This window comes from Choloepus didactylus, chromosome 5 (assembly GCF_015220235.1).
Source record: "Choloepus didactylus isolate mChoDid1 chromosome 5, mChoDid1.pri, whole genome shotgun sequence".
In the NCBI taxonomy this organism is placed as follows: domain Eukaryota; kingdom Metazoa; phylum Chordata; class Mammalia; order Pilosa; family Megalonychidae; genus Choloepus; species Choloepus didactylus.
In genome coordinates this window covers 151,579,641-151,605,491 of record NC_051311.1, presented here as the reverse complement: position 1 = coordinate 151,605,491, position 25,851 = coordinate 151,579,641, and the positions used below count along the sequence as shown (strand labels likewise).

General features: G+C 43.5%; 1 protein-coding gene and 1 long non-coding RNA gene across 4 annotated transcripts; both read left to right on the top strand.

The window, feature by feature from the left end:
* Positions 1-5,851: 5,851 nt before the first annotated feature.
* LOC119534609 lies at positions 5,852-14,322 on the top strand. 3 transcript variants are annotated; one of them, XR_005217076.1, is made up of 4 exons: positions 5,852-6,085; positions 9,302-9,487; positions 9,726-9,817; positions 14,300-14,322. It is a non-coding gene; the product is annotated as an uncharacterized LOC119534609 (long non-coding RNA). The 3 variants fall into 3 exon arrangements; XR_005217078.1 differs by having other exon boundaries at positions 5,852-6,125; XR_005217077.1 differs by lacking the exon at positions 14,300-14,322 and adding an exon at positions 11,386-12,664.
* Positions 14,323-14,398: 76 nt separating this feature from the next.
* Positions 14,399-25,408, top strand: INHBA (inhibin subunit beta A). Its single transcript, XM_037837137.1, has 2 exons — positions 14,399-14,869; positions 24,353-25,408. Exons 1-2 carry the CDS (start codon positions 14,482-14,484, stop codon positions 25,243-25,245), a joined length of 1,281 nt encoding a protein of 426 aa, XP_037693065.1. The 5' UTR covers positions 14,399-14,481; the 3' UTR covers positions 25,246-25,408.
* The last annotated feature ends 443 nt before the right edge of the window (positions 25,409-25,851 follow it).

Genomic DNA, 25,851 nt, shown 5'->3' with positions numbered 1-25,851 from the left:
TGATTTGCAGCTGCAGCATCTCCATCTTCACAGGGCCTCCCCCCATATCTGTTTCTTCTCTTCTTATTAGGACACCAGCCATATTGGATTAGAGTCTCACCCTCCTCCAGTATGACCTCATCTTAATTCAACTAATTCCATCTGCAAGGACCCTATTTCCAAATAAGGTCTGATTATGAGGTACTGGGGGATTAGGGCTTCAACCATATCTTTTGGGGAGATTCAATTCAACCCATAACAGAGGGATAGCAAGGGGACCTGTGTGCATGGAACACAGAGCATAGGGGATAACAGAAAAGAAGATGTGGTCAAAGATGTAGCCAGATTGCATATCTAGCCATGGATGGGAAGCCATGGGTGGGTAAGAGCAGAGGAGGGAGATCTGCTAAGAGTTTATTGCAATAATTCAGATGAGGTGGTACATTTAGGAGAATTGAGATGGTGGGTTGGCCCAGAATGGCAGCGATGGAAGGGTGTAAGAAGTGGTCTTACGATATGGATCTATTTTGTAATCAATCCGTCCTTTCTTACCACCTCAGGAAACTTGTTATTCTATCTTCTTTCATGTCTTTAATTCTTCTTTCTTTGCTTGCTCATTTTTTTCAGAAGACCAATATCCTTATCCCCCTCAAATCTTAAATAAAAAAGGGCTTTCTCTCAATTCCCAATGCCCTTAGCTTCAATTGAGGTCAATATTCTCTCTTTTCTTCTTCACACCTTTTGAAAGAGTGATCTACACTGGCTGAATCTCTTTAGTCCCCTTGTTTTAGTTTCCTAGGCTGCTCACGCAAATACCATGAAATGGGTCAGGTTAGACAATGGGAATTTATTCGGTCACAGTTTTGAGGCCAGGAAAATGTCCAAATCAAGGCCTCATCAAGGCCATGCTTTCTCCCCAAAGACTGACATTCTGGGGCTGCTGATGGAGTCATGGTCCTCAGTTCCTCTGTCAACCGGCAGTGCACATGGCTGCTTCTCCTGCAACATGGGACTTGTGCATAAATTCTGCAACTAGCAAGAAGGAAATAAAATAGAAAAGAAAGCTAAAGGACACACCCAAAATTAAAGAATTTTTCTATCAATGCTTTATTTATGTAGCCAATAAGATTCTAAAAATAAAACACTAGTCAAAAATGAAATAGAAGAAAATGTTCCAGAAATGAAGAAAGATCATCTTATTTCCAGAAAAACATAAACCAAAATTTTGTTTCTGGTTTCCCTTGGATGGTTACATTTCAGAAGACCTACCTTCCTTCCTTTCTTCCTCCCTCCCTCCCTCCTTCCTTCCTTCTTTCCTTCCCTTTCTTCCCCATGTATTTACATTTTTAAGTGAATACTTACTATTTTTGTCATTAGAAAAAGAGCTGTTTTAATTAAAAATAAATATTGTTTAATGATACACAATAATTAGATGGTGGATTTTGAGCAAATACGTATGGAGAAACCTAGGATTAGCTATAGTTGCTATAAAGCCCTGACATAAGGAAAACATATTTTAATCGAGATAACTATGGAGTATGGACTACAGTCAGATACACAGATGGACCAGGAAAAAGGTGGAACTAAAGTTAAAAGAAAAAAATTAAAACTGGAAAAGATATGAATGGAATGGAATAAAAAGAAACATCTTTTTAATAGTGTTTATACTGTTTTCAGAAACAGATAGGTCATTGAAGAGAAATATAATGCTTATATTGTACACATTCAATAGGTGATAAAAATGGCATTCCCATAGGGGAAAATCAGTGAATGGTGCTGATTAAATCTTTGGAAAAAAGTGGTAGCCTTTCCTTGTTCTATGTGCCAAAATATATTCCAGATATTTTGGATTAATGAACAGAATGTCAAAAAACATTTAGAGGAAAACATAGGTGAATACCTATTTGATTTTCAGATAGAAAAGAAACCTTAGCATAAAGAAAAAGATTCATAGATTAGTCTACATAAAAATGTAAACTCTTTTTATTTCAGAAACACTGTAACTAAAATTAAAAGGCAAAGAACAAACCAGGAAAAAATGCAATATATAGAACAGACAATGGATTAGGGTTCTGGATATAAAGAGTTCTCCTTAATAATAAAATATAATAAATGAATATAATAATAAAATATATACACATATAAATTTATACGCAATGAAATTTCATTTAAAATAAAGTATATGAAAATAATAATGAAAAATATAATAGGCAAAGAATGTCAGCAACTACTCAAAAAATTGTGCAAATAGACAATAAAATGTTTTATCTTAATTAAATGACTACAAATTTGAGCAAACCATATACCATATTTGGTCTCTTAAATAAAATTTTTAAGGATTGGAGGCAGACAATGATAACATTCAGGCCAGGACATAGACAAAGATTCATGGCCTTCCACTACTGGATGGAATGTAAATGGGTAAAACTTTCAGGTGAGCCACTTGTCACAATGTATGAAGATCTTAAATATATCCATGCTCTTATGCTCTTAGATTGAATAATTCAACTTCTGGGAATTTATCTACAGAAAATAGTCAGAGATGCACTCAAAAATATAAACGTAAGTCCACTGCAATATCATTTATAATTGCAAAATTGGGGGAACAACCTCAGTGTACGATAATAGTAGACTCATTAAAAAATTTAAAAGATGTGCAGAGGATCGATTACTCTCCAGTTGCTATTATTTTTAAGGAATAATTGGGCCATTAAAAATATTTGCTATATAAAGGTAAGTGAAAATAAATCATCACATGCAATAATATTTATGGTTCAATTGCAATTTTGTTTTCCATACACTAACAGGCACATGTATACCAAAATTTTAACTATTATTTTTGGGAGGGATGATCATATGTGATTTACATTTTTAATGTATATCCACCTTTTCCACATTGCAAGCAGGGAATGTGTGCTAATTTAAAAATCAGCATGGATGCCATTTAAAGAGCAATGATTTTGGTATTGAGAGTGGATGGATCAGGAAGAAGGTGCCTCTTGGTTTATTTCTAGGCAGGTGCATCAGAGAAGGTGCCTCCGTCTCTTCCCACTTCCACTTTGATAAATAGCTGGAGAACTTCGTACGTCCAGGATCTTCCTGAAATCAGCCGTATTCTAACTTGAAGTGACGCACTTTCCCCAGGGACCACATTCCTTTCCTGGTCTCTCAGAAATTTCCATAGAAGGATATGTGGCTTTGAATGTCCCCGTGAGCGTTTCTTCACAAACATTCGGTGTTGATGATTTGTGCTTGGTTATCCCTTTGCCCCAGTTCCACCTGGACAGCTGCTGGAAATCAGAAGTACCTCTTTGTCAGGAAAAGACTGAGTTCTTCTAGGTAAAACAAGGATCTACCTGATGATGTTGCCTTACTAGCAAGAAACAGGTGACCCCATTCACAATTATAACCTAAAGGTTGACTCGGTCACCCACTGTACCTGAAACCTATTGGCTTCTGAAAAGGTACATGCTGTTCTTCACAGTACCAGTTAGGGGGCAGCAGATATCTTGGCATCCTTTGCTGTCTAAAGGAAGCTTTTAATTTGGAGGTCCTGAAGTTGCTATATATTGTGTTCCTATTTTATTTCCGTGTAACCTGGTCTGGCAGTTCTTTCCTGCACCAGCCAATCCCTTTTGGAAGCCTAACCTCTCACCTGGCAGAATGCTTAAAAGTCAATACTGAGCAAAGGTGAACCAAAGTAATAAATTATCCTCTATAATTACCGTACTCTGTCTCAGCAGAGTCAGTTTCATCATTATCTAAATATTACAGAGTCCCAGCCTTCTCTTTCGGTCTATCATTCGGTCTCTCACACACGCCTAAGTAAGCTTTATTGTGACTCCCTAAAACACCCTCAGGATGGAACTGCAAGGCAGGGGATGAGTGCAGACACCTATAAAACTGCTCCAGCAAGGGCCCCAAGATGCTAGCTTCAGAGGATGAAGCAAAGCTCAGCCTGTTGTAAAACACTTTTTTTTTCTTGATGTGTACAACATTATGGAGACACTCCTTTCTGAAATAAATGAATAAATAAATAAATAAATAAATAAATATATATATGACACTGAGCAGCCCGACCACTTTGTCTATTCAAATGTTTTAATGAAACAACAGTAGCCTTTGAATCCATATCTTCTTTTGTTTTTAGTCACTTGCCTTTTCTAGTTTTCCAAAGCACCTTATCTGATAAATAGTAATAGACAGGGAACCTGGGGCACAGAGAGAGATGGAATGACTTGTAACTTGCAAGCCAAAGTGTGTATTTGGGTCTCCCCAGCACCAGTCTATCTTGATTTCTTCTCACAGATTTGCCTGTCTCTCTAGTGTCATACAGAGCAGGACACAGAAAGTTCAGTTGAGCCAGCAAAGCTTTGTAGGGAAAAGAGAAATAATATTAGTTAAGTAACACTTGCTTTGTACCAGGCACATTCTAAAGGCTTTGCATGTGTTAGGTCATCTAATCCCCACAATAACCCTAGAAGAAAGGGCTATTATTATCAGCATCAACTAGTCGGGGAATAGCATTAACTAGTTGGGGGAAATGAGATACTGGTAGGCGAAGTAATTTTCCCAGCATCTGCCAGCTCAAAGAAGATGAACCCTGGATTCGAACCCAGGCAGTCTAGCTCCAAGACCCATCACCACCTCTCCAGATGGGTGCAGGGCCTGCACCCTTGGCCACCAGGAGGCAGGCGTGGCCCTGCCCACCAGGATCACTGGGGTCCTCATCACAGTGGGTGCCTTCTCCCATCAGATGACCCCAGGAGCATTTACTCTGCTGAGTCATTCTAAATGCTTCGGTTCTGGAGACTGCCAGCCTTTTGCTTCCGGGGAGCAGCTCTTCCAAGGAGGACATCCCTTCTTGGGACAAGGATCCTTCTTGAGATTTGGCCTTTCCATGCCTCCATTTGAAAAGTTAAGTTTTTCTATCAGCGTCTGAATTGAAGTTTAGGGAAGATCGCTCAGAGGGGGAAAGTGAGAAACAGTATTCACTTTCATATGACACTTGAGAAATGTTATAATAAAGCTGAGTAAATCGGAGCATGAGTTAGCCAGTCCTTTGCCTAATGATGTCACCCACTTTCTGCTTCCTCCAGCCTATGATTAATAAAAGGGGGATTATTACAGTAACTAACTCCTAGTGGGCAGTAGCGACGTCAGCAGCAGCTGAGCAAACTGACTACATTTAGCCGTGCGTGTGTATGTGGGCATTTTTTTTTCTCCCTGTGACTAACGTGAAGCTAACAGCATCTCATAAAACAAAAGCTCCTTGAAATTTAGGGGAACTTACTGGGTGAGCTCTTTTCTACAGGGAGCACCATTTTAAATATTCTCCTTTCATAGTCAAATGATGTTGGGGTTGGCCCCAAATTACATTATTGACCATCTGCCGCTGTTCATTAACTCATGGCCAATGGGGGAGAGAGGTGTTCTCAGGCTTTTTTCTCTTCTAATACAATAGCACTTCCTTTGTTCAGCAGTATTTCCCATCTTATAAGAGAAACTCAATGAATCTTAAGAAAATGACTGTGACCAAAAGTATTTTTTGAAAATCTGTGGCTGGTTGTAGAATTCAGTGATTCTGGTTAAACTCCAAAGGGATATTGTGTTTAAGGATAGTTTGCTTTTCCAAGCTGATAAAGACTAACAGAAACCCTGCCTGTTATTTCACCTTTGCAAACTTGACCTTCCTAAAATTAGAGCAGGCACCTGGAAATATTGACCAACTGGGCTGAACCGCTGCCATGAGTCTGCTGCGCGTACGTGATTGGACACATAGCCCAGTATGTGGGACTGCATGGGCCGCAGAGGCCCTCTGACAGGAGGCAGGACCTTTGCACTCTTTCTATCAGGAGATGAGGGAGGCAGCAATTCACTGATTAAAAAAATAATAATAATTCACCCAGGACTGTCCCCAGCTTTTCTGTGCCTTTTCCCCTCTGAAGCTACAATTTGGAACCGGGTTGAGGAAGTAGCATTGTGGATAGGAAAAACTGGACGAGAATCCAGATTTCGACTCTCTTATCAATCCGGTGAAATCTATAAGCTAAATCTCTATGTCCTCAAGTCAGCAACATGGAAATTATTACCCCAGGGGATCCAGGTGAGAAAAACGATTACGACAGTCTGTTGTACGTTCTTGTGTGAGTATTTTTTAATAATCTTCTGGGGAAATAGGAAGATTGACCTCTGTAGCAGATGTTTCCTGATTGGGTTAGAATTGAGTTACAATAAGCAATGCAGAGATATATGCTGATTGGGAAGAACTTTGAGGGTGTATTCATTCAGTTTGAGTCTGCGTTACTGTTTGTTTTCTTTCTAATATACTTTTTTGCTACAGAGTCTGTAAATGATTATTTCCTTAAATATTGAGATGGTTAAAGTAACAAATGGTTACTTCTCGGGAAGGAATCCAGGTGTTTCTGAATCACTGGAAGTTGATTGAGGCCTTTGGTTCTGAAATGACCATTTACCTGAGGAGATTGTGATTCACATCTTGGAGGCGATGAGATGGCGTCTGAGTGTCTAAGACATTCCCTTCACAGCTCTTTAGCTTAAAATGGTCTGTCGCCTACCCTCTCCTCAAGGCGTTCTGTGAACCAGAGAAGAGCCAGCCCTTGTCGCCCAGAGAACAGCATTTCACATCTAAGCTAATTTGACCCAGGCTAATTCCCTTATGCAGGTTCCACCAACATTTGTTGATGATGATTATCATTTTCCCTTCATGATAGTTTCCCCAGTCCTCACAAGAGAGCAAACTTGAAGGGGCGTGATCTTCCTTTAAAAACCATACCTCGAACTTTTAAAAATTGTTTGGAGAACATAATCTTGCTTGGAACAAGCATTAGGATTTAGCAAAGCACCCTGTTTAATCTCTTTGGGTATTGATTGTGCATTGCTGGGGATATCGATACCATTTCCCTAACGTATCAAACAAATAAAATGAAGCCTCATCATATTTGCTTGCTCTGGGACAAAGGTGTGGTAATTACACTTTGTGAATTTTACTTCAGGGAATTCTCCATTGCATGGATTTATCTGAGCCTTGATTGTTCATATGAACAACTCAATTACTCATTCATTTGTTCTTTTTTATGCATTTGCTGCCACCTAACAACTTGGGTCTGAGCCAGCTCACCTCATTTTGTTGCTGCTCACCAAGAGCCTGCTTTGGGTTACAACAAAATCAAGCTGGACATGCATTGAGGCCATACCAGAACTCACTGGGCCTGGTAGCTGCAGGGTTTTGTGGGTCTCCATTAGTTGGGAATTATTAATATTTTGCATAGTTGTAACACTTTTTCTTGGTTGTCAAGGCCTCTTGGAGCATAGATGGAAAGGGAGTTAGGTAAAATTTTACAATTATAACCCGGAATCGGAATTTCTCAATTGACATTTTGGGCCACATCATTCTTTGTTGCAGGTGACTGACTGCACATCTTAGGATCCCTGTCCTCTGCCCACTGGATGCCACTAGTGCCCTCCTGTCCCCTGCAAGTTGTGATAATAAAAAATGTCTCTAGATTGCCAAATGTCACCCTCCGGTTGAGAACCACTGCTTTAGATTGAAGAACAGCAGGTTACTTCCTGGATTCCTGCAAAACATTTTAGTTCTAGTGTCTGGGTTCCTTCGGTTCTGACAAACGGCATTTCCAAAGACTCTGAAAACAGAACTCAAACAGAGATGTGAAATGTAGGAATAGAATTTTGAATTAAGTATTTTCACCCCACTGTTTTCGAATGAACTTTGGAGGAATTTTAGTATTTCCTTCTGCCTCTCTGTTTGAAACTATTCATTCACTGATTTAACTTAAAAAACAGTTCAATTTTGAATGTGCAATGCTGGTCTGCCTTGGTCCAACATTGTTCTACCTAACATGCAACCCGAACGGTTTGCAGGCTGTGGCTGTCCAGGAAACAGGTAGGGTTGCCAACCCTGTACTCCAACTAAACCATTTGATGGGACCCTTCCTTGCAGACTCCCTGCTGCAAATATCACCCTGGACTGTGGCCACATTTTCTTGATTTGGAGCTGCCTTTCTAGGGAGTCACTCGCTCACCCACGATGGAAGGTTTTCCCGCCTCGAGCCTAGAATAACATGTCAGCTGCTGAGAACACCTTGCGTCCTTTTGATTTCTCTCTGCAGTCACGTTTTATGTTCAGTTTCCCAGACGGATGAACCAGAAATCATGCTTTTTTGGAAACAGATTTTTCATAGGAAGGAGCTAAAACAACCTGACTCGTCAGCAGCCGGGTCCGTGCCTCTGAGGCCCCAGCCTGTGCCATTTCAGCTGAATCAGATGACATCTTCTCAGTCACCTACTTGTGGTGTTCACGTCTCCTGGCTTTTATTTTTGACTAAATAACAGCAATGCGTGAACAGCAGCTAAAACAACAGACCCATGGAAGTGGGTCCCCTTTCTAGGCCTGACTCCTTGTTATGGGAATACAAACAAAAGAGAGACCAGTTAATAGAGTGGATGAAAGCTGAAGGGCAGACCTTTTGCTAGAGAAGGAAAATGAGCATCCGTGCGTCTTGACCTGTGCCAACTGTGTACAAGGACATTCGTGGCATGGGTAGACATCACTATAGGGTTATCTGGTTCCCTAAGGTAGGCATCTCCATCAGCCACACGGAGGCACAGGAACACTGGTCTTTCCCCCATCGGCACCAGGGAGTGCTTATCCTTAAACGAACCTTGTTTTTTGACCATCTCACTAATTGTGATTGAAAACACCAACTCCCCGACAATGCACAAGCATTGGAGTTAGCAGCAAGACAGGCCCTAATTGCTCCATTTACATAAAAGTAGAAACATACAACTTCTAAATATAAATCTCTGGCACGTCGTTCCTTTTGCAATTACAGTAAAATAAGGTACCCCAGTTTCCCTCCCCGGCTCATTCGCGCAGCAAGCTGCTCCACCGGGTTCTCTAAAGGCTGCTCCTTAAGAGAGAATAGGGACATGCAAATGCTCCAGCGTGTAGTTCCGAGCTTTGTGAAATCGCCAGTAAATCAAGCAGCCTCCACTAGGAGAATGACGCGGTGGCAGCGGGCCACTTTGCTAGTACAGTAGCTGGTAGGATCGAAATCCACAATTAGCAAAGAGGCAGTGTGCTGGTGTGTGAAGCTTCCCTGGCTCGCCTCTGCCCGCGGTGGATCCCGCCCGCCCGCCAAACTGGAGGTCCCGGTCCATGACATTTGCTGTGGTTTCAGTCCCTTGGCACCCAGAGCTGGGTTCAGAGATTCCCAGCTGCACTCACTGAACGGGGATTTTTTTTTTTTTTTTTTTTTTTTTCTCTCCCTGAATTCTTTAGCTGCCAAATGGGGGGAAAAATCAAGAGCTGCTCTTAAAAGAAGTTGCCCTTGCTGGTGTACCGGGTAAAAATAGAGGCTGCCGCTCAGCACGGCTTGGCCCAGACTCCAGGCGTCCGGAGAGCTGCGCTGAGCAGCGGCCGCGTTCCGGCGTGATCCCTGGACGCCACCAGCAGGTGCTGCTCAAGGTACAGTAGCAGGGCTCGGAAGCCCGGGACGAGAAGGGGTGCGGGAACGCTGCTGGGGGAGGGGGCAGGAAGTGAAAGAGAAACCGAAGCGAGGAAGGAAAAGAAGATCCCTGTCCTGCGCAGGGCTCACCAGCTTATGCCCTGGGCCCTTGAGATCGGGAGGGAAAAAAATAATCCCCAATCCAGAAGGATCCACAGAAGTTAATTTAACCTGTTTGCTTCCTCTGCCGTTCTCTAGGGGAAGAAGTCATTTCCATTGTGGTTCAGCTCTGAGGTTGGAGATTCAGAAGGGAATTATATCAGAACTGGTGGCCGGGACTGGCAGAGCAGGTGGGCACTTCTGTGGTATCACGTGGCCAGTGTGGTCTCAGAGACAGACATATAGGGGGCTCTTCTAGTGAGGGTATTGTAGATTCCCGTGACACAAATGTCTAAAAAAGACCCACCAAGCATCTCAGAAACGCTTCTCTTTTGAGCACTGCCCTTGAACCTGCAGTTTAGTAGTATTGCTCCCACTTTATAGATGAGAATACTGAGGTCTGGAGTTATAGAGTTCCTGAGCAGTGGAACTGGGGTCTGATCCAGATTTGTTTGTGCCCCCAAATCATAAATGAACACCGTGATGATTTCACAACACCAAGGCTCCTGAGTGGGGGAGGGGTGAGTTAAGATGCACCCTATCCCCTGGCTCTCCAGGTCATTGTCCTCCATCCAAAAGAGTGGGGGAGTGCCTTCCTACAAAGGGTTTAGTTCCTCCCGTTCTAAAATATGGGCAGCTTTGGAGTTCACCACTACTGATCCTATTTCTACCTTTTCCTCTCAAATTCTCTCTGTTCCTCTACAACCTAATGATTTTATTTCCCACTTCATTTCTCCATATCCAGTTCTTGGAGTTCTCCTGCCTACCTGCTACCCCTCCCCCCATACAATTCTGCATACACATTTTTTGTGTCTTTAGCCAGGAGAGACCCTCTTAGACAGAAAACTTCTGGTGTCCTAACAGAACCTGCTTAAGTTACACATCAGGAGGCCAGAGCCTCTATATTTTGCTTGTGGGCACAGTGAAAAGTTTATTTTATGCATGTTAAATCCTGCATACAAAACAACATATGTGGTCATATGGCTTTCATTAGCTCCCAATTTTGCACATTTTATCCAACTTGTCATGAGAAACCAGCTTATGCTTCAGCTGTACTCCTTCAAACAATTCTTCTCCACCATTTGTATCTGAGGATTCCTTCCTCCCGGGTTATTCCCCAGGCTTGCCAACATCCCCTTCCCACCCCCTCAAAACACAAAACACAAACTGCCCAATTTTATCCCTACTTCAAGGAATATTCACTTCCTTTCATTAATCTCACGTTATATGTATAACAATTTAGAAATCAGGGTCTTTTCTGGTAGAGAAGAATGATCTGTGAGAGATTTTTTTTTTCTTTACCGGTTAGTAGGCTGTGATTCTAAAGACCTGGCAAACACACTTACAAAGTTCACTTGCAAAAGAATGACTATTTCCAAATGATTTATAAAGCAGGCATTCAATTTCAAGATGTAAAATGATAGTGTAAGTCAGGGGAGGGTGGCCATCATCCTATGGGTGTGCATATTTTTCCTAATTCATTCTGAATGAAATCTCTTATTTAAAAAAAAAAAATACAATCAGAATCTCTGTAAAGAGTACTAGGAATTTTCTTCCCTGTAAGAAACACTAAAATACTTTGTAAATAGAGGCAACTTCATGAAGTAACAGATGCTTTATATAAAGACCTAAAACGGAACCTGAATATAATGAGACGTGTGTGTGTGTGTGTGTGTGTGTGTGTGTGTGTGTGTGTGTGTGTATGTAGTAAAGAGAAGTTGAAAGTTGGACACTAAATGATTCCCACTTTTTCTTAAAGGTAGTCGAGTCACAGCCAGAGGATTCACTGGCTCAGTGCATCATCAGCAGTACCACAGCAGCCAAGTAGGGCTTTCCATTAGATAATGAATTATGAAATATGTCTCACACTGGAAAAACCAGTCATCCGCTGATGTCATGCTGATTCTAACCAATCCCCAGCAAAGCCCCAGCCCTCTTCTGTTTGAGTGGTACCGATATGTGAGTGTACAAATAAGTAGTACAGTATAAAACTTCACAGTGCCAATACTATAAAGAGGAACTCAGACAGCTCTGGCCACATGGTACAAGAATCTGCTGGCGAAAGAGAGGGGACCGGAAAGGTAATGTTTTTTAACTCTTCCTTAGGAGCGATTTGCACATTCATAATCCGAAGGAGTTTTAGAAGGAAATTTACAACTTATTGGCACTTCCATGGGAGTTGTGATTTGTACCTTTTTATATTCTTCAGGCAGGTTAATTCAGCTTTTAATAGTTCTAGAGCATGCAAATAGATTATGTGTTTTTACAACCCACTCAGCACATATATACCAGTACATATGCCAAACAGAAAGCTATTTTTAAGCGTTTCATTCGCAAACAGTAAATTCAGGGAACACACACAGACTCACATTCAGAGGGAATCCAAACACTGATAACTTGCACTTATCTAAATGCTGCTATTAAGACTCTTGAGTCGTTTCAAGTCATTAAACTCCGAGTTCTATTTCAGACTCTCTTGTAAAACTTAATTGGACTACAGAATGCTTTGGGTGCTCTGTATGTGGCCCCAAATAGGTAGATGATGCTGAGTATTATATTACAAAAATGTTTTATTGAACAATTATAATGCAAATGCTATCCCATTCTCTTTCACCACCCCTCCCCTCAAAAATGAGGCAATATTGATAAAGTCTTAACAATAATAGCAGAGTAATTGATGTTCCTGGAGCGGAAGCCCCAAAGGTGATGGATGCCTTAAAACAGGGAAAGTCTTGCAAGTATATGTTTGGGAAGTGGGGCAGGGGATACAATTCAGAGAAGCATTGCTACCTGACTGTGATTTTTGACTGAATGGAACAATTTCCTCACCCTCCTCCCCTTGCACTCAGATCTAATGCTGGTAGTCATGCTATTTATTAAATATGATGATATTTATTATTTTTTCCCAGCAAAACTGCTTTGCTTGACTGAAATGCTTTGAATACACTAGGTGTCAGATACAAGCTGACTGTATCTACAGAAACAGAGAGGGCTTATGTGTGGGAAAGAAACCAAGAAGGAAGGAAAGCTTTAACAGATGGACCTCTTAAAGTATTTCTGCATGATAAAAGCAAAAGACAGAAAATGAAAAAAAAGGGGGGGATGAGGGGCACTGGGTGGGGGGGGGAAGCCTCAGAAAAGCATTGTTTAAGAAGTCACATATTTCTTTTTCTATGAACACTAAAATCCATGCTGATTTCATCTGTGATGTTCCTTTGAGGGGAAAAAGAAGCAGGAGAGGAGCCAATGAATGTCCTGGTGGGGACTGAGAGTAGGGGGCAAGCTGAAAAAACTACCACATGTCAGAGAAAATAATTTGGCAATATATTTTAGAGATTCTTCTCCCAGAGGACTAGTTATTCAAGTATAGGAGTGCACTCTTTTGTATAAAATGATATGGGAAAGGCCAAACGAATGTTGCACCTTATATGTGAAGTCAGGGCAGGCAGTGGCAGACTGCAATTTGTAAGGGTGAGTGTGTGCAGGGCAGAAGGGGGATGCTAAAGGGAAGACAGGAGGGCAGCTTCCACGATACTGGCATGTACAACGCTGCTTGCTGTTTGGATCTTTCAATAGCCTGCCACATTTTGCAGTTGGGAAAAGTATAGTGTATTATATGACCCCACGCAGAAGTTCTATTGCATTCCCCTCTGATCCTCTGCCAGTGTTGATATCCCCAAATATTTGAATATGAATGAATGGGGGAAAGGAACATCTCAGCTCCCTTGCATTCAGGCCAGAACAATTGGCCAAAACCTTCTTTGGCCTCTAGAGCCCTCTTTCCTGACCTCCACAACCGGTCAGCCAGGACCCCCAGATACCCTGGGTCATCTATTTAAGGACCTGGTGGGTGTTTCACCACTTAGGGCCATGGTTAGCTAGGGTGGAGGAGAGGTGGGGGCATATTTTCTCAATCAAGTCATCCCTGTTAATTGAGACAGTGCATTTGTTTGGGAGTTCCCCTGTTGCTACCTCTCCCCCAAGCCCACTGCCTCCAACCCCCCAAAAAAGAGGAAGAAGATGAAGCAAGGGGACTTAATAAAATCAATAATAAAATAAAATTAATAAAATAAAATAATAATTAAAAAACAGAGCAAAGTAGAACAAAATTTAAGGGAATTTAATTTAGAAGGGAAAGTAGAACCCCTGAGCATGGTGCTATTTGAAGAGAGGTGTGTATGGGGGAGCAAGGAGCAGAAGGAAAGCAGCCTGTCAGAAAGCGGGCTGTCCCTCCCCTTCCTAATCACAGCCTTTACTCACAGACAAACTCCCTCCCTCTCCCATTCACTCACTCACTTAGGGCCAATCCGTTTCTCTCTCTCTCTCTCTCTCTCTCTCTCCCTCTGTCCCTCTCTCCCTTTCTCCCTTTCCCCCTCCCTCTCCTCTCTCTGTCTCCCCCTCGCTCTGTCTCTCTCTTTCTGTCTCTCTCTCTCCCTGTCCTCTCCTCTCCCTCCCTCTCTCTGTCTCTGTCTCCCCCCACCCTGTCTTTCCCTCCCTCCTTCCCTCCCTCCCTCCCCCTTCCCTCTCTCCCTCCCCCCTCCCTCCCTCCTTCTCTCTAACTCGGAGACAGTCAGGCTCTCCTCCCTGTCAGCCACAAACCTACAGCACTCACTGCATTCAGAGAGGGAACCTGCAAACAAAACTTCACAGAAAACTTTTTGTTCTTGTTCCAGAGAATTTGCTGAAGAAAAGGAAAAAAAAAAAAAAAAAAAAAAAAGAAAGGAAAAAAAAAAAGAAAGAAAGAAAGAAAAAAGAAAGAAAGAGAGAGAGAGAGAAAAAAAAAAAACCTGTGCGTGAGGGGGGAGGAAAAGCAGGGCCTTTTAAAAAGGCAATCACAACAACTTTTGCTGCCAGGATGCCCTTGCTTTGGCTCAGAGGATTTCTGTTGGCGAGTTGCTGGATTATAGTGAGGAGTTCCCCCACCCCAGGATCCGAGGGGCACGGTGCGGCCCCCGACTGCCCGTCCTGTGCCCTGGCCACTCTCCCAAAGGATGCACCCAACTCTCAGCCGGAGATGGTGGAGGCGGTCAAGAAGCACATTTTAAACATGCTGCACTTGAAGAAGAGACCCGATGTCACCCAGCCCGTGCCCAAGGCGGCGCTCCTCAACGCCATCAGAAAGCTTCATGTGGGCAAAGTGGGAGAAAATGGGTATGTGGAGATAGAGGATGACATCGGCAGGAGGGCAGAAATGAATGAACTCATGGAGCAAACCTCGGAGATCATCACGTTTGCGGAATCAGGTTGGTGCGGGCACCGGTGGGGGGTGGGGGCCCGCGGTGGGGGGAGTGAAATCTGTTTCTTTGACAGTCCCGGAGGAACTTCTTTCCCCTCCAGCTGTAAACTGCTTGGAAAGGTTATTAGTTATTTAGGCGATGGCAGCAGACGGAGGGGAGTCCGGGGAGGCGGAGAAGGCTCCAGGGAAACGGAATTCTCCCTGGTGGAGCTCGCTGGCTGGGGACGACTTGCTTACACTTGCTCAACCCCGCCGGACACCCAGGGAGGAAGCGCTCCGCCAGCCTCGAGCTGGAAGCCGGGCGGCGAGGGGCTCTCCTCCCCCTGCCTAGCGAAGGGACCTGGGCAGCCGGAGGAAAGCGGGGGCATTTTCGGGTGCTAGGGGAGCAGGCGAGGCTTCCGAAACCCCATGCAAAGTTTTAATTCGGGGGCGGGGTGTGGGAGTGCGGCGATCGCGGTAGAACGGCACAGATGAAGTCATTATCATAAAACAAACCTTCCCCTTTAAAAGTCCAATGAGGGGCCACATCCGTGAAGCAGGGCACGGTTATTAGTGACAGGCATTTTTACCTTTAGAAAACTGTGTCCCTGAGTGCACAGGCACCAGATTCTAAGTAGTAAAAAGCTGCTAGGGGGACAGTTTACACTGAACCCGCAGTCACTTTTGGAATTCTGACTTTTGCTCTCTGAACCAAGAGAAGGAAAAAAAAAGAAAAAAAAAAAAAAAAGAAGGGAGAGAGAGAGGGTTTTGTTCTCTGTAAAGTTACTAAGAGCTCTCTGCCAAGGAATGCAACCTTGACAAACTGCTCTCAGATAGTACGTTGAACTCTCACTCAATCCTTAAGAGGAAAAACTTTAATAAATAGCTTCTGATCCTTGTCCCAGGACCACACTAACCTGTTGCTGAATAGAAAATACCTGTCAGAAAGCCTGGGCCAGAGATCTGGAGCCAGGCTGTTTTTGTAGTTACATGACACAGATCCGTTTGCACGCCCAAGCCCATGCACAGCAGGGCACACACACATGTGAATGCCGTGGCACTTTCCCGGTGATGCCAAGCTAAAGAATTGTATGTCTTGCCAAAGCCATTCGAAAGGAATGCCATTGTTTTGTTTGGTAGAACATATGGCTAGTTAAGTATGTGCAGGGACTCCTAGCATTTTTGTTTAAAAGTTTGCTGCAGCAGTATAAACAATTAAGGCAACACTCAGAATTTCCAATCCTGAAAACCTGTTGACTCAGATGTTCTGTTTTCAAGAAAACCATGCAAGACCTGGGCATTCTCTTCGGAGCAGAGAGCCTTGCTGACTTTGTGGCTTGCCCCGTAGGAGAAGCCCTAGTGTCCCGCAAGTTCTCAGGCCCTTTAGCTCTCTTACCAGAAGCTTCTTTTTCTCTTTTGGGGCGAGTCTTACTTTCTCTCCCTAAATCTTTCTTGATGCAGCTCCAAAGGAACTGATGATTATGACTTTATCATTTGAAGGTGATTGAGGAAAAAAGTCAGGTTGGAGTTTCCAAGTGGCTAGCCAGTTTTCCTCAGCCTTTCGCAGTTGTAGGGTAGGAAAGAAAAGGCTTATGACCTCGGGTCCTGTGAATGAAATGGATTCCAGTGGTGTAATAGGCTTCTTCGTCTCCTGACACAAGGATATATGTTTTTATATACCATCTGGCTACATGTCATGGCTCCAAAAGAAGCACCTAATCAGTTGGCTTTAGTGTCACATGACAGAGTTACCTGTGCCCTCCACCACTGCCTGGCCATCAACCGAGGAATCGGTCTTTTAATTATACACCTGATGCTAGGCATAATGACCCTTTTTCTGACTGACTGGACTTTTATAGCATATCACTCTCTTGGCATTCAGGAACTTCTGCAGTGGAAGAATTTGACCATATACCTTCCTTCTGTGCTATGGTCTTTATCTCAGTGCCAAACTTCTCAGTTATAGGAGATCTTGGGGTTTTTTTTTGTTTGTTTTTTTAATTCTTTAAAAAACTTTTCTGCTAGGTGTTTACTTTGAAAGAAACTTCACTACTTTTTAAAAAGGCGATTCATTTGATTTACAAGTTGCCTAAAGTTTAAGGTTTGTAATGGAAAACTGGTTGAGTTTATAACCTGACTTTGGATGAGCTGCTGGAAGCTTAGAAGAGGTTGACTATCTGCTTATTTTTTTCTCCTCTCAGAGGTTTTCCACATCAACTTCAAGTTGAATTCATATTATTTCACAGATTTAATGACTGCTATATGGTGGGCAGGCCACTTGCTAAGTATCATGTGAGGATTCTGATTCTGATTTTGCTATGCAGGAAAAAAATTGTCATCTGAAGGATTGTAGCAAATATATAAAAAGGAAAAGCAACGATTCTATGTCTTTGTTGCTTTGTAATAACTGAACCTTAATAATATTTGAACTGTGTGGAATGTCAATATTTTTGGAAGAAAGGACATGAATTTTTCTTTTCCTTATAATCTGTTCTGTATAGCATAAAAGTCAGTCAGTAAAAGTGTCACCCATGTGCATGCTATAGACACATACCCAGCGAAATGCTTTTTAGGGATACAAGTCTAGTTTTTGTGTGTTCTGTCTTGGATGGTTTGATAAAACCAAGATATGGTCACAGCAGTTGAGGGACTACAGAAGCAAAATGCCTAGAACTCTTTTACCTGAGTTTGTCCCAATGAGCTCAGGCAGAATATGCCTATCTTTATAAAACTAATTTGAGTAGTTACTGAGGTAGAGGAAGGGAATTACTCTAAGGCACCCTGAAGTTTATATCTACAAATAAAAATGGGTGTCTGTTTTATTATATCACCTAAGAATGCTCACCAAGATTAGCGTGTTCTTTGCATGGCTGGGACAAAATCCTCAGGGTATCCCTTGAGGCCTTATAGAGATGGCCTCTCTTCAAAGGAGAGGCAAAAGGGTCAACTGTCACTATAATCATCAATATTGTCAATGAAGTTAGGATTGGTGGCTTTCTTGGCTTCTGTACTTCATTTTATCCTATTTTTATTCATGATAGTAACTGGTCAGTCAACGCCCAACAATAAACTGTCGAGTTTCCGTACGCTACCAAATTTACAGGTTGATTCTGATAATTAACTTAGCAATGGAGTGCACGTGTTGAAGAAGGGATAGGAAAAGAAAGAAAAATCAAACATCAAGAAAAGGAAAATGCTCACATAGCCTAGACGTTGTCAAAAGCAACACATAAATCATCCCTTTTGGAGATTACTATTGACAGAAGTTTTGAGTTACAAATGTACATTTCCCAGATAGGGGTGTAAGAAGGCTTGCTTGGATGGTTTCCTTCCACCCTATGAAAGCCATCTCAAAGTGGAATTGACTCCTACCATTCCATACCAGTTTTCTGAACTTTTCCTGAGGTACCCCTCACTGACCAGTGCCTTTAAGGATTGCACGCTGTCTTCTCTGAATAACGGGAAATAACTGGCCACAAGAGGGCGTATTCCAAAGACTTTTGCTCCTTGCTTGTTAACCTTCCAGCGCAACGCAGTTTCACCTAGTGGAAGCCCCAGTCCCGTAGCGCCCCAATCTTATGATTATCCGTTACCTCCTGCTTTGCCTCCTCTCATCCCCCAGAAAAATGTTAGAATTTTATAGGATGGGAAAACATCACCACCTGATACATTACATGGGACAGAAGGAAAAGACGTGGGAATGCTGCTGATACGTGCGAACATTCCAGAACCCTATGGACCGCAGAGGAGTGATAAATTTTAAAAGCAAACAAAGCAGAGCGTGAAGGGATGTGACCGTGACTCATCAGCATCGTGATTTGTTCACGACCGTCCCTAATACAGTCGCCTGGGCTTTTACAAAAACGTCTTCGTTCTCCCTTGATTTTCTTGCCCAAATTGCCTGCCTTATCAACACTTCACCAGCAACAAATGACAAGTGATTTCGAACAGGGAGGAAAGAAGGCTATTTATTTAACGCCTTGTGGGAACATGGTGTTCAGCTTCTGAGGATGTGTTTGTTTCCAAACTGAGGGTGTGGAGAGAAATGGTGGAGAAAAGATTTAGAAAGAGATTGATAGTGGTTTGCCTTGGTGAGATAGATGTGTTGGGGGCAGGGGTGGGGGAGGTGTTAGGGTGGAAATTCAGTTTTGACGTTTGGGGGTTTGGGAGTAATACCTTCCCAGTCACTTCTCGTGAAAACCCGTATTTGTCTTGGCCCCTCTTCTGCTATTATACTTCAGTATGATTTCTTAGCTGTAGTTCAGAATTCTTCATACTGGACTGATTCCTAGATCCAAAACCAAATGTGTAAAAGTTCTCAGGAACTGTGAAGAAGTCTCTGAAATTCTGTGGGTACTTTTCTACTTTCAGGAACCTAAAGCTCCTTTCTCCCTAAATACTTTACATTCTTCTTCATCACAATATAAATGGAAGGTGCACTGATAATGGATGCTTTTGGCCAGGCATTTACAGTTCAATAGTGGACCCCAGGGAAAGATCTTGAGGCTAAAACATTAACCAAGATAATTTGGGACCAAACCTGTAGTTCTACTACAGGCAAGATCCCCTACTGGAGATTCAAGGAGAAATAACCTTTAGCACCTCATTTGTTGCCTTCTGCAGAAACCCCTGGAGGCACAGTTCAAATGCAAAGCTAGGGCATCAAGGCAAACACAGGATCTCTATGCCCTTTCTATTGACTATACCATAACTAGGCACAGAGAAACCTTGGTAAAGAATGGCAAATTAAAGTGACAGAAGCTTTTTTTTCAGGGAGACTTCTGCTTCACTCCCACCCCCACCCCCACCCCATGGTGAGTTTAAATACTCTATATCAACAACAAGGCTTTCCACTTTAACATTGGAGGCATAATTATTACCTATATGTAGAAGGACAACATACTTTAAGCAGAATCCTGGTAAGGAAAACAACAATGACAAAAGAAAACATTGAATGTGTATATTGCTTATTTAATTGGAAAACTTTAAGCACCCAGGAACCTGAGACCAGGACTTTGAGAAGAGTAGCATTTTGTATCTTAGTGTGGGGGGAAGGGCATGACAACAGGCTTGGTTGCTTAACCCTTGGCATCCCCTGGTGATGGAGTTATTAAAAGCATTTGAGTAATTCTGAAAGCAAAAGAATATGTGCTGTGAGCATCCTTCCAAGTGTTTTTACCTCCAGCTTTCAAACTCCAATCCCTCCCACTCATAGCATCTCCAAGGTATTTCCTATAAGGTGCAAAATGTATCTCTCCTACCCGTTTTTCTGTCCCCCTTTTTCCTCTCAATATGGTATGTGTCCACCAAACTCACAGAGATTTGAGTGGTGAAATATTAAAACCCACATGGGTTTGCGTGGGTCTTTCTTAGTGAATTACTCAGGCAGAGCAGGCTGTGATACAAGACTTGCTCACAAGCCTCCAGAAGGAAAAAATAGCACAGAGGATGAAAAGAATATTACCAGAGAGTAGGTAATGAAAGGTTAGCAAAGCAACCAGCTATATCTGATTAGATAGGTGATAGTGTAGGAATCCTGTGCACACCTGTGTAAACCAAGGCTATACCTGCTCACAAGGCATTATGGGAAAGCTTCCATTTCAGGATTTTACAGCAGGAGATATTTAAGTCAAATCTGAAACTGAAGAGAAACTGATTCTAAACACCTCAGCCTTAGGCAAGCTTTTTCCGTTTTTCAAATTGTCATGCACAGAGATTTGAAGATGGGGACATCATGAAGGCTTTACTGCGGTTTAGCAGTCTCCCTAGGATAATACACGGATAAAGGGAATAAAATAAATTGACTAGTTATTTATTGCATTTTTTTATCCTTAAGAAATCTGAGGGCTTCTATGTATTTCTGAAACCTACAAGCCTGATAAATATTAATTCCATCTCAGCTTCCAGCAGTCTCATTCTCCCCACCCCCCGTTTGCAATGAAAGCTAATGTAAAAGAAAAAAAAATGCACTGCTTAATAAGTAAGAATACAATAGAACTTTTAAAAATGTACCTGCATATAAGGTAGACTTTAGGAAGACTTGGCTCTCTCTCTTCCCCCTGTTCTCCTGAGCATTATGGCAACGGCATTTTCATGAAATTGGATCTCAGTTTTGTGTTTTTTTCCCCCTGATAAAATATCATGCAATGTACAAACAGCAGTTCCAGAAATGGACACCAGGAGAAGGAGGCGACAGGCATGTCAATTAGTAGGGGGAAAATCCAAATGTCAGAAATATGGGGGAGAGATAAAGCATGCGGGCAATTCATGCAAATACCGAGAACAGAGTCTTTCAGTTCAGATAATTAAACTCATGCATAAATCAGCCCTCGTGCCTCCTCACAATACGCAGACGATGCCATACAGTTAATTATCAGCCAAGACCAGGATGAAAGTCATTTTATGATGACTCTCTGATCCTAATATAACAGCACCTGACAGATTGAGGCCCCTCTAATGAGTACTCTCTTTGTACAATCCTCTCTTAGGAACACTAAATCATTTGCTTCCCAAGTACTGTGAAGAAGGGGTGGGGCATCCCGAAAGAAACCTGCTCTCCTGAAATGAGGGGCTGCCTGTGGATTCTGTTGCTGGAAGCTGTGGCCTCACTGGCCCCATAAAAGCAGTTTGGACGCTGCCATCCCTTGGTCAAGTTGGCCAATTAACCCTTGCTCCCCCACGCCCCTCAGCACCCCAGATGTCTCTGGGCTTTATTCATGGAAGGACCTGTGTGTGGTGGGTCAGCACTGCTAACTGAACTCTCTCTCTCCCTGAGGACCATCTCCCATCACTCCCAGCCCCTCCTGTCAAGCATGGGTAAGAGCAGCGCCTGTGGGGATGGGTTACCTGAAACCCAGTGAGTTTTCCCTTCCCAGAGACCAGTCAGGATCTCCAGTTTCACACCAGTTTCCTAGAAAAACAAAACACGACCTGTGCCCTCTGGCGTCTCTAATTTAGCAGCTACTATCTCTGTGTCTTTATAGTGACACCCTCCACAGTTTAGGATTTCGGAAGCTGGCCTGTGTAGATGCAGAAGGGGAGATGGCAGGTAGCTTGCTAAAATTCTCCGTGGGGCAGGGGGGATATTCCCACCCTGGGAAGGAAATTGCGCTTTTCCATCTCTGGTTTGCAAAGGCTTTGGAGGCCTCCTCCGTCACTCTTTCCTTGTGGTCTTGGAGGACACTACAACCTTAAAGTCTGCTGCCCCTTGACTTTTTAGATTTAAATGATCAAACTCTCCTTCCTGGAATCTTCTCTTTCACTTTCTTAAAAAACAAACAAACAACAACAGCAAACTCCATCAGTTCTTGGATTCGTGTTTTGGAAAAACGTCATCATGTGTCTTACAAAAAGACAGCTACCCCTTCTTAGTGCTCCACGCTCTGGTGATCTAATCATAAACCCGGGTTTCTTACTCATTTCAACTGCTGTCAGGGACGCAAGGTCTGAGTCAAAGGAACTCCCCTCTCCACCACCATCATTGCCAGCGTCCTAGCAAAGCTATACAAAGATGCCAGAGAACCTTCTGGATACATTTGCAGCCCTCCTCAGCCCTTCCCACAGTGAATTTACCACTATCTTAATCACAGCGTGCAGAGTGTGTTAAGAGCAGAATCTACAGTGTGCAGTGCACAGAAAAACCTGCCTTCTGCTGCAAAGAACTTGAAACTGTGCCTAAAATTTATGGTACAGTAAACATCTCAGGGCTGAGAGTGATAAGTATGGCTGGATTTCCGTTAGCTATAGAAATCCAGGCAGGGAGATTCTCTCAGGGAGTTGCAAGTTATAAGATGAGCTTTTTTAATATTGTTCTCAGATTTGTATGGGGGATGCCTGTGGGGGTAAGGCGAACAGACTGTTGTAAGCAGGTACATGGAGAGGGCAGTCATGTCAAAGAGGGCACATTTCTATACATCACCAAGTGGTAGATATGAATATAAGGGATGGGAAATATTTGATTAATCAAAGAATTATAGTCTGGACACCTGCTTCTTTCAGTAAATGTGGTTGCATGAATAAACATACAGGGACTGATGAAAAGAGAAGGAAATAATGACTTTCTAAATTTAGAGTTAGGCAAGAGCTGAGTGGTCATTGGTTCCAACTGCCTTGACAATGCAGGGATTTCCTCTATGATGTTAGCAACAGTTGCTACTTGCAATATGTTATTGGTCTTCTTTAAGCTGCAATTAGAAGGGAAAGAGGCAAAAACGGGGCATTCAAAGGGAAGGGAGACTCTCAATCTAATTTAACTCAATCGATGCCAAGGATGCCTCCATTCATTAAGAGGGATTTATCAGGTAATTGTCCACTTTCTGCCCAGCATTGGGCTGAGGCGATGAGTGAGACCCATGGGAATGCAGAGTGTGGGGGTGCCTCACCGAAACTGGCAGGAGGCTGGGCATGGAAGGGAAGTCAGAGAAGGCTTCCTGGAGGAAGTGCTGTCTCGTCTGATAACTGAAACATTACGAAAGTTAGACACGATCAGGGTGTGTATGTTGGGGATAAAGGGCAGGGATAGCTTATATAGAGCCCTGAAGTTCTGGGCAGTTTCTGTTTTATCCTGAGGGAAAGAGTTTGTCACAAACTAGCTTTAAGGAGGGGAGTGATGTGATCAGATGGGTCCTTGGGAAAGATGCCTTTATCTACTTAGTGTGGAAATGACTGGAGAAAGGGGCCTGCCTCAATGGAGGAGAAACAAGTTAAAGAAAAGGTAGTTGCAGTAACCCAGGGAAGAAATGATGAGCGAAGCAGGGTTGAGGCAAGAGAAGAAGAGGGTAACGCATTGGGTACCCGCTCACACAGATCTACAGCTGGGGTGTGCTGGCGTGTATGTGTGATAAGAATATTCCCAATGTTTGCTGCACTTCCAGTATGTTTTGTTTATGTTATCCCATGCTATCCTTCCAAACCTGTGAGGTCATAGGGCTCGTGTCATCATACTCATTCCCATTTTATAGAAGATAAAACTGAGATTAAGCAAGTAGTCTACTGTTACACTGCTAGTGAATGGTACAGCAGGCACCCAGCTTCTAGATTTTGTCCATTTTACAACAGGGGTTGGCAAACTTTTTTTTGTAAAGGGCCAGATCACAAATATTTTAGGCTTTGCAGACCAGACAGTCTGTCTCAACTACTTAATTCTGTGCTATGGTGCAAAAGCAACTGTAGGCAACATATATAAGAAAATGAGCATAGCTGTGTTCCCATAAAACTTTATTTAGGGATGCTGAAATTTATATGTCATACCATTTTCAGATGTTGCAAAATATTATTTTTTTTTTGACTTTTTCCCCTTGCATCCATCTATCAATGTAGAACCCATCCTTTACCAGCGCTCCATACAGAACGAGGCTGTGGGTGGAATTTGGGCGGCGGGGGTAGTTTGCTGACCCCTCTCTCCTAGATGGGCTGTGCAGAAGACTCAGGCTTGCCTGAGAGGAGTGAGTAGAGGCGAGCTCTGGAACTAACGCGTGTCCCCGCTCTCTCTTGTGCTGTGTTTCACCTTCAGGCACAGCCAGGAAGACGCTGCACTTTGAGATCTCCAAGGAGGGCAGCGACCTGTCGGTGGTGGAACGCGCGGAAGTGTGGCTCTTCCTAAAAGTCCCCAAGGCCAACAGGAACAGGACCAAAGTCACCATCCGCCTCTTCCAGCAGCAGAAACACCCGCAGGGCAGCGTGGACGCCGGGGAGGAGGCCGAGGAAGTGGGCCTCAAGGGGGAGAGGAGTGAGCTGCTGATTTCGGAGAAGGCGGTGGACGCGCGGAAGAGCACGTGGCACATCTTCCCGGTGTCCAGCAGCATCCAGCGGTTGCTGGACCAGGGCAGGAGCAGCCTCAGCATTCGGATTGCCTGCGAGCAGTGCCAGGAGACCGGCGCCAGCCTGGCGCTCCTGGGCAAGAAGAAGAAGAAAGAGGAGGAGGGGGAAGGGAAGCGGAAGGGCGGCGGCGAAGGCGGGGCCGGCGGCGACGACGAGAAGGAGCAGTCGCACAGACCTTTCCTCATGCTTCAGGCCCGGCAGTCCGAAGATCACCCGCACCGCCGGCGGCGCCGGGGCCTGGAGTGCGACGGCAAGGTCAACATCTGCTGTAAGAAACAGTTCTTTGTCAGCTTCAAGGACATCGGCTGGAATGACTGGATCATCGCGCCCTCCGGCTATCACGCCAACTACTGCGAGGGTGAGTGCCCCAGCCACATAGCGGGCACCTCGGGCTCCTCGCTGTCCTTCCACTCCACCGTCATCAACCACTACCGCATGCGGGGCCACAGCCCCTTCGCCAACCTCAAATCGTGCTGCGTGCCCACCAAGCTGAGACCCATGTCCATGTTGTACTATGATGATGGCCAGAACATCATCAAAAAGGACATCCAGAACATGATAGTGGAGGAGTGTGGGTGCTCTTAGGCCCAGGGGTGGGGGGAGGGAGCGAGAGTTGCCCAGAGAGGACGGTGGCAAAATGAAGACAGATTTTAAGGTTTCTGAGTTCACTACCAGAAAAATAGAAGTTTAAAAACAGAACAAAACAAAACAAAAAAACGCAAAAGAAAAAGAAAAAAAAAAAAAAAAACAACTAAAAACAAAACCTGAACCAGATGAAGGAACATGTGGGAAAATCCATAGGCAGGGCTCGGAGATGAAGCAGCGAAGGAGCTGGGAACTGGGAGGGTGGGAGGATGGTGTGCCCTTCGTTTCTTCCAATATGAAGGTGATGACAGGGGGTTCGTCCTCTCCCCACTCACAGTTCCTCTTCAGGGTGAGCCTTGAAGTCAACTTCTCTAGTCTACAATAACAAGGACGATCACGTCCCAAATAGCATCTAGAAAGCCATGAGTTTAGAAGGGCCAACAGGCACTTTCCCACCCACTTCCCCCAGATCATAAGGTATGTCTGTGCAACACTATGTCTGTGTATATCAGCACACGCACAGAACACACACATACACACACAGGCATTTCCACATACCACATACCTACACATAACAGTAAAACAACAATATCATGCAGGTGGTCA

Bases quoted from the DNA above. Each gene is read 5' to 3' on its own strand.
- INHBA (XM_037837137.1), top strand. From the start codon at position 14,482: ATGCCCTTGCTTTGGCTCAGAGGATTTCTGTTGGCGAGTTGCTGGATT. The intron at 14,870-24,352 runs GTTGGTGCGGGC...TTTCACCTTCAG, and splicing joins CATCACGTTTGCGGAATCAG to GCACAGCCAGGAAGACGCTG.